Source organism: Scyliorhinus torazame, chromosome 7 (genome assembly GCF_047496885.1).
Source record: "Scyliorhinus torazame isolate Kashiwa2021f chromosome 7, sScyTor2.1, whole genome shotgun sequence".
In the NCBI taxonomy this organism is placed as follows: Eukaryota; Metazoa; Chordata; class Chondrichthyes; order Carcharhiniformes; family Scyliorhinidae; genus Scyliorhinus; species Scyliorhinus torazame.
Genome location: NC_092713.1, coordinates 135395635 through 135408456, shown reverse-complemented (window position 1 = coordinate 135408456; position 12822 = coordinate 135395635). Strand labels below are relative to the sequence as shown.

The following is a 12822-nucleotide window of genomic DNA, read 5'->3' as shown; positions in this document are numbered from 1 at the left end:
GGATACTAGCGTACGGGTCCATTTGGCCGTATCGTCCGCTGATAAACGGGTGCGGGCTAACTCACCAAATACCGCCGTAAAATGGATCCAGAGGCATCCAGCAAACTCTGTTGGATGCTCTCCCTTGTTCTGTCGGCACCGGTTGAGTCCTTCTACCGGATCTCCTCTATTATAGCCAATGGCGTCTAAAATAGCTGTTTGCATCTCTTGGAGGCTACCTCCTCCTACATTCTGTGGGTCGGGAAGGGCTGAACTAACTGACGGGTCAAGGCACATAACTATGAGCTTTACCTCTTCCTTCTCGTCTAAACCGTACATGAGGGTCTGTTGCTTCACGAGTTCGAAAATGTGGTGTGGGTCTGATGTGAGGTGGAAAGTCTCAATCTTATCACGGGCATCTCTTAACTGGGCGATGGTTAATGGGGTTGTATACACAAAATCGGGTTAGTCTTCCGTGGTGACCCTGCGCTGCGTAGTGATGGGGTTCATTGGGATGGGTGCTGCCTGTGCAGTCGGTGGTGTGGGTGCTTTTCTTTTCGGGGCTGGGGGGGGGCTCTATTCTGATTCTCTGTCTCACTCACGTACAGTTGGGCCGTTTCACTGAGTTCCTGCCAATCGGGGCCATCTTCCTGATCTAGCTGTGGGCCAAAGGTGTCTCTGAACCCATTTTGAACAGATAGCAGGGATTGCAATTTTGCAATTTGCTGCCTGCACTTGGCATGATCCACCGAACTCTGCCTCTGTTCCATGGTGGAACTGTGGAGTGCTCGTTGGGCTGCCTTCAAATCATAGCATTGTTTCCTCAATTGTTCTACCTGGTTCTCTGTTTCTTCTCTTACCATTACAGCACGTTGCGTGTCCTGGTAGGCCTTATCATACTGAATCTGGAAGCTGCTGAGGTGGGCGAGACAGGATTATTGTGCCCTCTTGACATCATCCATTTCCTTGTCCTTCGGCGCTAGCTGCTCCCAGAGCTGCACATTTAATCTCGCGCTATCACTAATATCTCCCTCTCTATTTCCCCTCAAGCTGTCTACAGTGTCCTCATGACCTCCTCTGTGCCTCACAATTGTGCCAGACAGGACACGATTGCCATCGGTTTACGAACCTTACTTAAACTTTTCTTATGAATCTCGGTCAGGCTGTCCCACCAAGTCTGTCCTATGCTGCCAGGACCTGTTTCCTCATTTGCGCAAAATTCCGACCATAGGGGCCATCCTTTCCCCTTTAGGTATCTCCTTAGCTCTTCCTCCCATACGGGACACTGTTCTGATCTGTTGGTGGCTGCAACCTTGGACTCTTGTGGATGCATAACGCGTTCCATTGCCTTCATGGCCATCCCTACAATTATTTCTGTCTCTACCAGAAATTTGGAACAAGGGGAATAAAGCGTTGGTGCAAACACGGGTACGGCTCAAGCTATTTTCCGGTTTACTCAAGTCCCGAAAGCTTCACGCAACAAAATCTATCGAGTTTACCTTATATCCCTTTGTTAGTCCGCATGCAAATTACACACTTCCCAATTTTGGACGTTTGATCGATACTGGTTTCACTTGTGGTTTTGTTTACTTTGCCAATTTGGATTCTAATTCAAATGCTTTTGTGGATTCTCTTGGAGTTACACAGTCACTTCTGGGTCGAGTCCCGGCGTAGTCACCAATAACTGTTGCCATTCTTTTCCTGTGGCTCTGTTCCAACTATGGCAATCAGTGAGTTTGCCCTCCTTTCTTTTGATATCTAAATTCTATTGCTCAGAGTCGCCAGGTATCAAATGATACCACCACAAGGTTCAACCAGCTATCAATCAAAAAGCCAAACACCAGTTAGTTAGTTCAAGGTCAAGGGTACTTTATTTACACACAATTAGTCATGCAACATAAACACTACTAGTTAACTACACCCATCGACTAAGACAACCTGTACTTAACTTCAGGCACCCGGCTTAGGTCAGAGGAAGAGTTGCCGCTTTCCGATTCCGGATCTATCGGGTCTGGAGAAGTAGCTGCTGCTCAGCTCGGCTCATCCATCTGGTAGCGAGCGTTGAACTTGAACTTGCTTCTGGTGGTGCTGCGATTGGAGATGGACGTTGCCGGGGCGCCAGGTCCAAAAGAGGACGAACACATGGCGGCCTCTCTTCTTATACTCGGGAAGTTTTCGCGCTCTTTTGGGCAGTTCTTCAGTATGGACTCCACTAATTGGGTGATCCCTGATCACTACGTTCGATTTCTAGCCAATAAATGGGCGGGTGCCTGGATGGCTGGGCGTGTCCCAAGCGGTCACTGACCCTGTTGTTTACGCTTCTCTAGTACAGGTAGTGGCACCGAAATGTCTGGGACTGTACCGGTCGCTCAAGTACCAGTCCTTTGTCTTGGTGGAGATGGGCCATCAAATGCTAATCGGTCCATCAAAATGCTAATTGGTCGGAGTTTCGATACCATCTGGATTCCTCACTTGCAAATATACATTTGAAGCTCTGAGCCTGCCTGAATCTTGGTTTGTCCATTTTACCCACTATGCTTTGCGAGCTTCTCTGTTCCTGGTTGTAAGTGGCCATCCCAGATGGCTACACCCCGACGTCACAGGTAACGTTGGCTGGCACTGCCCTCGCCAGGGGCTACCGTGGGTGTTGCCCGGGGTGGGTGGCGTGCGGGGGTGGGGGCACCCATATGGCCAGTGTCACACTGCAGACCCAAGGGCCAAGGTGGGTGGTCAGTGGGGGTGCGCAGCAAGATGGCCGCCATAATGGCCGTCTGTGCTTGGACACTGCCCAGTCACGTGGGTGGTCATCTCAGCCACTCGCTAGTTTAGTTTCTGCTTCAATGTTTTTTTTGAAACAGCAATAGGTCAGATCCTGTTCATCTACACAAATGGTTATCACAGGACAAAGGCAGGAAGATAACTGTTTACGTACTATTTCAGAAAGTATTTCTGCACGAGGGTTCCTAAATAGCAGGAAGTTCTTTAGAACGATGACCATTAGCTAAACATTTCTCAATATAAAGTAAACTGAAAGGATAAATAGAAATCAATTAGGAATGGGAACAGCATCAAGATCCTCTGTTTATACAATTAATGAATGGCAATGGAGACTTTCACCAGGACTATGAAATTGCTTGACGGCCAAGCAATGTTTTTAGACATCAACGTGTATAGTTTTGACAGGAAATGTAGTTAACAAATGGGCTTCCAATCAGTCATGGCAAGGATGAGGATTGGACTAATTAAACAGTCAATTAAAGTATGTTATCAACCAGGCTACTGAAGTATTGGACATTACTTAAGAGCATCAGGTTACAAAACACAAATTATTACAACTGTATAAAACTGATAATGCCTAAGGGTGGCATGATGGCGCAGTGGTTAGCACTGCTGCCTCACTGCGCTGAGGACCCAGGTTCGACCCTGGCCCCAGGTCACTGTCCGTGTGGAGTTTGCACATTCTTCCCGTGTCTGCGTGGGTTTCACCCCCACAACCCAAAAAAATGTGCAGGGTAGGTGGATTGGCCACACTAAATTGCCCCTTAATTGGATTAAAAAAGAGAATTGGCTACTCTAAACTCATTTTAAAAATTGATAATGCCTGAAGCAGCATCTACAATACTGCATGCAAATTTGGACACTGTTCAGAAAGAGAAGAGAGCAGGAATCAGAACCCAGGGAATGCAGTTTTAAATGGAACAGAGTTGATATAGGACATGTAAAAATATATTTCAAAAATATACCATTGGCGCGATCGTCCGGCCTCGTTACACTGACGCTCAAGCATAACATTGCCGGTGAATAGCGGGAGAGGGCAAAAATGGGGACCACGCCAAGCGCCAAACAGTTTGCGATGCAACCGGCCTGCTCCCATAGGCGAAATTGAAATCTCGCTGTAGCGTGGCGAGAAACCAATTATGAAAATCGCTTAAGCCCCATTTCCATACAATTAACGAGAGCCACCCCTTATCCAATGGCCTCCCATGATTCAGTGGCCACGCCAGCAAGTGGGCACGCTGGCACCGATTAGTGCTCCTTTTGAAAAGCGTGAACCTGGCAGAAGGGCTTCTGTGGGGAGCCGAGAAGGTGAGTAGCCATCACTGCTCACAGGTAAAAAGCCCGGGGGGGTGCCGGGCTTGCTGCCCCTATGCTCGGTGCGGGATGGGGGACCCTCGGCTGAGGGTGGAGGAACCCTCCGCAGCGGAGGGCCGCCAGGGGAGGGGGGAGGGTCGCGTCGCTGGGGGTCAATCGCTCGCTGCACCATAATGCCAACCCTTGGATCATGTACCCATTCCGGGGCAATCTTAGTCCCTGGCCGTCTGCCCCCCCCGGACCACCCATAACCCCCACTGACTGCCGAGGCCTCTGGCCATGCGGCTGAAGGCTATTGCTAATAGGGAATTGACAATCGTGGTTAAGTGAATACTTCAGACATGCCAAGTGTATTCGCGTGGGAGGGCAGGAAATGTAGCATGTGGGAGTCATAGACTAGCATCCCAATCAGACCATGATGCCTGGACAGTGTACCTGAACACTGCGGAAGGCAACACCACACATGCAGCAGCCAACATCCGAACACCCAGGGGGTCGGACACAACTCCGGGGGTTGGGTGAGTGCCATGGAACCAGCGCCCAGTCCTGGAGTATGTGGGGAGGGTGTTCCGGGTAGGGCGGTGGGAAAATCAATTGGGGAATGTAGGGTCCCGGAGTGGGAGCCACTGTTGTTTGTTAGTCTAACACCCTCTTCCCAATGCCTTAAAGATATTGAACGTGACGGCAGGGATGTTGGACGCAGAAGTTTCCATAGTGGTGCTGGTGCTACGCGATGAGGCCAGACGCTGGAGAAGGCGGCAGCAGCAGCGCCTGCAGATGCTCGAGGCAGCTGCCCATGTGCTGGACCCCGCTTTGCACCCGGAGGACACGGTCGCCCTTCAGGCTAGGGAGGGACCCAGAGGGGGAGTCCCACGACGGCAAAGGGTGTACAGGCGCCGCTGGTCATTCGAACGAATGACGGGCAGCCTGTGCCACAGGAGGCTCCGTCTCAGCAAGTAAACGGTGCGGCACCTGTGCCACATCTTCGCAGACTTGGCACCACGTGGTGGAGGAAGCCACCCACTCCCGGTGGACGTCAATATCACCGCAGCCCTGAACGTTTATGCCATGGGATCATTCCAGGGCTCGAGTGGGGACCTGTGTGGTATCTCACAAGCCACAGGTGCATTCAGCAGGTCATGAATGCCCTGTATGCCCGGGCGGAAGACTACATCATTTTTGACATGGACCAAGCCCAACAAGTTGCCCGGGCAGCAGCTTTCTCCGCCATCGCTGGGATGCCCTGGGAGTCATAGATGCCACGCATGTCGCCCTGCCATCTGGGGTGCCCTATGTTAACAGGAAGGAGTTCCACTCCCTCAATGTACAGCTTGTGTGTGCCCACCAGATGAAGATAATGCATGTGTGTGCCCGCTTCCTTGGGATTGTGCACAACTGTTACATCCTGGGGCAATCAGTCATCCCTGCTCTCTTCGAGGACCACCCCAGGATGATCAGTTGGCTCTTGGGGGATAAGGGGTATCTGCTGAGGGCCTGGCTAATGACTAGAGACTGAAATGGAGACCTAGTACAATGAGGCCCATGCAGCCAGCCGGGCTGCCATTGAGTGCTGCATCGGACTCCTCAGGATGCGGTTCCAATGCCTCGACCGCTCCGGAGGTGCCCCCCCAATACACCGCCCGCTTTCTTGTGGTCCGCTGTGTCCTCCACAAACTCGCACAGCAGCGGGGCGACGAGCTGGAGGTTGGTGACGAGGAACATTTGGCCACTTCAGAGGAGGAGGACAGGGACGAGGATGATGATGAGGTGCCGGGCCAGCAGGGGCTAGAGGACGAGGCCGGGGAGGAACCCGAGGCCCACGACAGGCGGCAGCAGTGAGGGTCCGGTAGGCCCGGAGGACCAGGGAGGCCGTCTTACTGGCCCGCTTCACCTAAGACATGGTTTAGTCCATCGTCGCATCCTTACCCACCCACCATTCCTATTTCCCACCCTCCCAGAGTATGTGTCACATCACTCCAGGGTGCTGGGACTGTGTTGTCACTGTCAGCGAGCCATTAGTGAGGGCAGGGGTTTGGGGGGGGGGGGGATGATGATAACCCGCAGAGAGCAGGGCGCTGGTGCTCCTCAATCTATGCCATAGACTGACCTCTGCATGTCTGCTGAGTGCTTGCTCACACACATTACCTACACTTGGTGATGCATTGCGGAAGAAAGTGACAGGGGCATCCTACTGGTTGTGCACAAGGGTGTTTATTGTTCAATAAATGTCCCCACTCTCCCAATGGTGCAGTCCCCCCTCACCCACCCCGTCCTCCCTCCCCTCAGTGATCCTCTTAGCTACATCTAGGTATGTCCCCAAGATGCACATCTGAGGTAGAGGCAGCAGCTGCTTATCTCGTCCCGTGGCCTTCGATGACCCTGGCAAGCGTCCACTGGGAGCTCTGGGGCCGGATGGTCGCGGGTCACTGGTCGACGGCACATGCACAGCCGTGCCGCCCTGTCCTGTGTGCTGACCCCGAGACATGGTCTCATCAGAGGGGTGGAACTCAGGAGAGCTGGTGACCACTGTCACCGCCCCATGGGACGGATCCGGGTTGGCACTCAGCACCCCCCTCTCGGTCGGTGCTCATAGGGCCCTGGAGTTCACCTTGGGACGGAGGGGCAGTTGGTTTGAGCCCCGGTTGCCACTGCATCATCTCATTCTGCCAGCCCTGGCGGTTCCCCAATGTCTGCACCACGTGTCAATGCCCTCGACAATGCTCCTCAGTAATTGGGCCATGCTCTGCAGCATCGCAACAATGTCCACCTTCGACTGGGACAAGCTCCGCAGTGCCTCGGCCATTCCAATCTGAGAGCGGGACATGCCCCACAGCATCTCATCAAGGTCGGCCTGGTACTGGATGACATCCCCCAGTGAGGCGGTCATTCTGCCGAGGTCCTCAGCCATTGCCGTCACCGACGGCACATCGCCTTGGACACCTCCATTCCTGGTGCCGACGTTGTGCACCAGGCGCTCCACTACTGTCGCCACCCTAGCAGTGTTGGTCTCGGTGCTACTCATTGCCGGCGCCATCTCCTGCACCCGTAGCCTCTCAGACTTCTCCAAGCGGCTATGGATCTGCTGGAGTGACGCTGACATCTCCCTCTGACTGTCCCGGCTGCTCCGTATCGTCTCCATCAGCTTCGATTAACCCTGTTCCAGAGGCTCAGCATCAGGCTGGGACCCAGCTGGGTCCAGGGATCCAGCAGACCTCCAACTGTTGTCTCGCCTGGGGGTTCCTGCCGCCACCAGATATACATCATCAGCAGTGTGGTGCTCACCAGATTGGAGTGTTAATGTAAGCCTACTTGTGACAATAAAGATTATTATTTTTTTAAATGCACCTCAAATTTCCCTTCGCAGGAGCTGTGATGAAGTTGGCTCTCATTAAAATCAACCAATTATTTTCCCTTATTGCCAAATGTTTTCTACTGCTTCGAGGTCCACATAATCGGTGCGAGTTATATTGTATCCTACTGAATTTTACTATAATCGCATTTTTAAAGTGCATTTTACTGACAAACGCTGTCTCTTAGTAAATTCAGTAAATCATTTAAAACTCAGACTTGGCAGCTTTGGTAACAGAGGTTAAACAACAAGATACAACCAGTCTGACCAAACTAAGGTCTCTCCCACACTGTGAAGAAGCAAAAGGGAGTTAGGTTCACCCAGAGTGGGTGCTTAATACTCCACATTATAGAACCTGAACTAAATATTACATCAATGGCCCTGTTATACTTACTGGAAGGCAGAATTCCTCAAAAGCTGGCTTGACAAATGTTATGTACTGTGTTAAAACTTGCTCTAGGTCCCGTTGCCTTTCACTGATATCTCGCAATACTGAAAGAAAACAAAGGAGCCATTCTTACTGTAGAATTGCAAAGTGAGAATTTACAGAAATATTCACTTCAAAAATCAGCACTCAAAACAAAACGGTAACATTTCCCTAATTAAATTTCAGTTAACCATGTTCGACTTTATTACTCTCAAAACATGAATGCCTGAAATGTCTTCAATCTGCAAGCAGTATAATTGCTTTACACAGTTTAATGGTTGGCCATTTGAGGAAAAGATCAAATACACATACATGTTGCACAATGCATCTCCGCACAAGCCCAATGCACCGCAGGTTTGAAACTCAGACAATGGGAACACCTAATCTCAACTCGCTCATGAAAATGGAGAATGAAGGGGTAGGGAAGAATGAGCCACCAAACAATATGAAATTAATATTTATAAAGTATTCAATTACAAAAGCCTAAACCTAAAATACCAACATGCCTTACAACATTCCAGTTTCACGGTGTTGTCATTTTCAGTTCTCTCAATGTTGTGGCAAAGGTGAGGGAAAATTGAAATGTTTGAATTAATGGCATTAATACAGACGAGTCATTTGATCTATGCAAATCACATGACAAACTGTTGATACCAGGAGCCTTGCCAAAGTGATATTGGGCAATGTTTTAGTGAAGTTCAATTTTTGAACTCCAGTGGCCCACAAAAAGGGCTTTTCCTTAGAACAGAAAACAATGTTTCCCCGTCTGCAGGAACAAGCTGAATCGAGATGAGTATTGTTCAACAAGAAATGGTAGATTAACAAAACCTCAATGCAAAACAGTAAAATACCAGAGAAAGTTGAAAACTGTAGGCTGGGTATCAGAGACGCTCAGGTGATCTCAGAAAACATCAAAACCCATTCCTATAAAGGTGTCAATTAGACCACCATCACATTTGGGGCTGCTTAAGAAACTGACTGTCTTAAATGCCTTTCACAACCATACTGCATGCTGAGAAACCACTGTTACTCAGCATCCATTATGCCGTCATATCTCGTGTCCTTCATGCTTTACTGTGCTGCCAGTAATTGTTTTGTCTGCAGTTTTACTGTATTCAATAAACAAAAACATTCTCATCTTCACCAAGGAACCAAAGAGGATCCAAGTGGCCATTACAGAGTGTGTTTCAAAGTCTTGCAAATAGGATGAAGCTCCATAGCAACAGGGAATGCAGGTTGCCAGCATGTGGCGAGTGGAGTCCGCAGGGGTCTGTGCTGAGGTCTCCCAACTTTTTACAGTTTACAATTACTTAGATGGGGGGAATTAAGGCATGGTAGCTAAATTTGCAGATGGCACATAGATGGGTAAGAAGGTATGTTGTGAAGAGGACACAGGAGGTTGCAACCAGATATAGACAGGTTGAGTGAGTGGGCAGAAGTCTGGCACATGGAGTTTAATGTGGGAAATGTGAAATTTGGCAGGAAGATTTAAAAAAGCAGAGTATTACCCAGTAGGAGAATGAATGCCTGTAGAATTGAGGCACAGATGGATCGAGATGTTCTAGACCGAACCATCTTCAGCTGCTTCATCAACAACCTTCGTTCGGTCATAGAATCAGAAGTGGAGATGTTCGCAGATGACTGCACAATCTTCAGCGCCAGTCGTGACACAGATATTAAAGCAGTCCATGTCAAAACGTAGCAAGACCTGGGCAATATCCAGGTTTGGGCTGACAAGTAACATTCATGCACACAAGTGCCAGGCCATGACCATCTCCAACAGGAGAGAATCTAACCATCACCCCTCAACATTTAATGGTATTACCATCGCTGAATTCCCCACTATCAACATCCTGTGGTGTTACCACTGGTCAGAAACTGGGGCGGGATTCTCCGACCCCCCGCTTGGTCGGAGAATCGCCGGGGATCGGCGTGAATCCCGCCCTCGCGCCCGCAGTCCTCCAAATTGTCCGGCCCCCCAAAGATCGGCCCGGCGTGAATCGCGCCGCCCGCCTTGGAGAATGGCGGGGACCGGCGTGACTCAATGGGCCCCGGGGCTGCCCGAATTCTTCGGCTCGCGATGAGCCGAAGTCCCGCCCGTTTTTTGCCAGACCCGCCGGCATAAATTGGAGTAGGTCCTTACCGGCGGGACCTGGCGGCATGGGCGGCCTCCGGGGTTCTTGGGGGCGCGGGGGTTCTGGCCCCAGGAGGTGCCCTCACGGTGGCCTGGCCCGCGTTCAGGGCTCACCGATCCGCGGGCGGGCCTGTGCCGTGGGTGCACTCTATTGTTCCGCACCGGTGGCTGTAGCAGTCTGCCATTGCCGGTGCGGAAATGAAGCCCTCTGCGCGTGCGTGGGGGTGGCGCCAGCACACGCTGGCGCTCCCATGCATGCACCAACTCGACTCAGCCGGCGGAGGCCCTTCGGCGCCGGTTGGCATGGCGCCAAGCCCCTTTCCCGCCGGCCGGCAGGGCGCAAACCACTCCAGAGCGGGCCTAGCCCCTGAAGGTGCGGAGGACTCCGCACCTTTGGGGTGGCCCGACGCCGGAGTGGTTCACGCCACTCCTCGGCGCCGGGACCCCCTGCCCCGCCGGGTAGGGGAGAATCCCGCCCCTGAACTGGACTAGCCATATAAATACTGTGGCTACCAGAGCACATCAAAGGCTAGGGATACTGCAGCGAGTTTCTCACCTCCTGATTCCCGAAAACCTGTCCACCATCTACAAGGCACAAGTCAGGAGTGTAATGGAATACTCTCCACTTGCCTGGATGAGTGCTGCTCCAATAACATTCAAGAAGCTCAACACCATCCAGGACAAAGAAGCCCGTTTGATTGGTAAACCTTCCACAAGCATTCACTCTCTCCACCATCGATGAGCACTGGCAGCTGCATGTACCATGTACAAGATGTACCACAGGAACTCATCAAGGCTCCTGAGACAGGACCATCCAAACTCACGACCGTTACCATCTAGAACAGTCATTTTCAAAGTCGGGGCCGCGGCCCCAGGGCGTCGGGAGGGTCGCGGAGCCATCCATCACGGCGTTGCCGATCATGGGAATTAATGCGCAACAGCCACAATGCGGACGTGCTGCGCATGCATGCATGCCCGCTCATCAGTGCACATGCCCAGAGTCCAGCAAGAAACACCGCCTCCTCCTGACGTCAGTGTGCTGACCTGGGAGATTTAAAAAAAAAATTCAATGCTGCCTTCCTGCCTGAAGCGATGGTAGAGAACAAGTCACGTGCCCCGAATACTGACATCACAAGCTCTGGGCGCGATTGCTCCATTTTGTCAGCAGCAAACAAGCAATAGGATTGTAAAATTTAAACTGGATTGTTTTGTAATAAGGAAGAGAGGGCTAGAGACACAAACACGCCAGGATCTCACAACTGAACCTGTTGAAGAGTGGCTCAGGAGAACCCACAGCAGGACAAAGCAGTGGTGGCGTGAGCTACTCTGGAGGCTCCACAATAGGACAAAGCATTGCTGGTGTGAGCTCCAGGACCTCTGATGAACAGCCCATACAGAAATGTAACATTGAATGACAAAGCAACTGAGATCATGAGGACCAAACAGGCTCACCTGTCGCATTAAAGGTAAACAAAAATGGTGGGTCGCTACGAGGAGTCCCTCAACCAGCTGGCCACGTGGAACACGAGGGGTCTGAATGGGCCGATTAAACGGTCACGTGTGTTTGCGCACCTGAGGAGTCTGAAGGGGCCTTTTTGCAAGTGACGTACTTAAAAGATAGGGGGCCAGACAAGGCTGAGGAACGGATGGATAGGACAGATGTTCCTTCGAGACTGGACATGAAGACAAGAGGGGCGGCGGTGCTGGTGAATAAGCGGGTGGTGTTTGAGGTGGAGAACATTGTGGTTGATCGGCGAGGGTGAGGGGGTTGCAGGACAAGGTGTTGTCGAAGGAGGATATAGGGGAAGGGAAGGTGTCCGAGATCTACAAGGTCTGCGGATTATTTATTCTGTGGTATAATTTTACTTCTGCTTTTGTTTGTTTCGTTAGTTGTTTGTTAATGCAAATTCCTGAATAAAATATTTTCTTTAATGTGTGGGAGTCTCAGGGTTGGGAAGGTGAGGCCCGGGGTGGGGGTGTTGGCAGGGAGGTGTGAAATGGAAGGGGTGGTGGGGACCACCTGCAGGCAGGGACCAGAGGGATACCCAATGTTGAAAGGAGGCTGCTGATGGAGATCCTCCACCTTAACCCAGGGTCTGAAAAGGGTTCATTAACAGACTTCTCACCACCATCATCCCACCCCACACCTGTGATCTCCTCCCATCAGCTTGTCATTGAGGCTCGGTAGGAAAAGGTCTACCTTTAATAAATGGTCAATAATTTGTCGCCCAAGACCCTCAATTGGGGTAAGGGCGAGTCGACCCAGGCCCCACCTGTTCCAGCGAATAATTACAGAAAGGCTGGGATGGGCAGGAGCCTGGTGGGAAGGTCACGCGAAAAAAACTTTGTGGTCACTCCCCTGCCTATAAACTCATTGGGTTAACGACATAAAATTCTTCCCATGGTCATCTGCTCACCTGAAAATTATTTCCTACAGGAGTTACCTCCAAGAGCAACAAAAAGATGGAAAACAATCAGAAGTAGGGCAAAACCTTCCAAAATAGGAAATACTCATCTTCAGAAAGAAGGAAAAGTTTGAATAACATTTTCTCTTCACTCAAGCTATTCTTTTCCTTTAAAAGGGAAATGTTGCTCTAAATGTATTCCTGGTGATTGGTTGCAAGATAGCAACAACATACATTTCATAGTTTGTTCATGTCATGCACACAAAGAAACCTCAATTTTCTTAATGATCAGCTCCACCAATAAGCTGGTTAAAGTATATTTGGTAGTGCAGTTGATGAAATTCAGATTTTCCAAATAATATTTCAGAATGTGTTACAGACAGCATGAAAACACCAATCAGAAAAGTCTCGAGAGCAACACCTGCAATCACCATGC

General features: G+C 50.7%; 1 protein-coding gene across 1 annotated transcript in view; it reads right to left on the bottom strand.

Moving 5' to 3' along the window:
- uck2a (uridine-cytidine kinase 2a) overlaps positions 1-12822 on the bottom strand; it is a 40975-nt gene that overhangs the window by 13627 nt on the left and 14526 nt on the right. The window contains exon 5 of the mRNA XM_072511530.1: positions 7815-7912. Coding sequence (XP_072367631.1) covers positions 7815-7912 — 98 coding nt within the window. The remainder of the gene's footprint in view (positions 1-7814; positions 7913-12822) is intronic.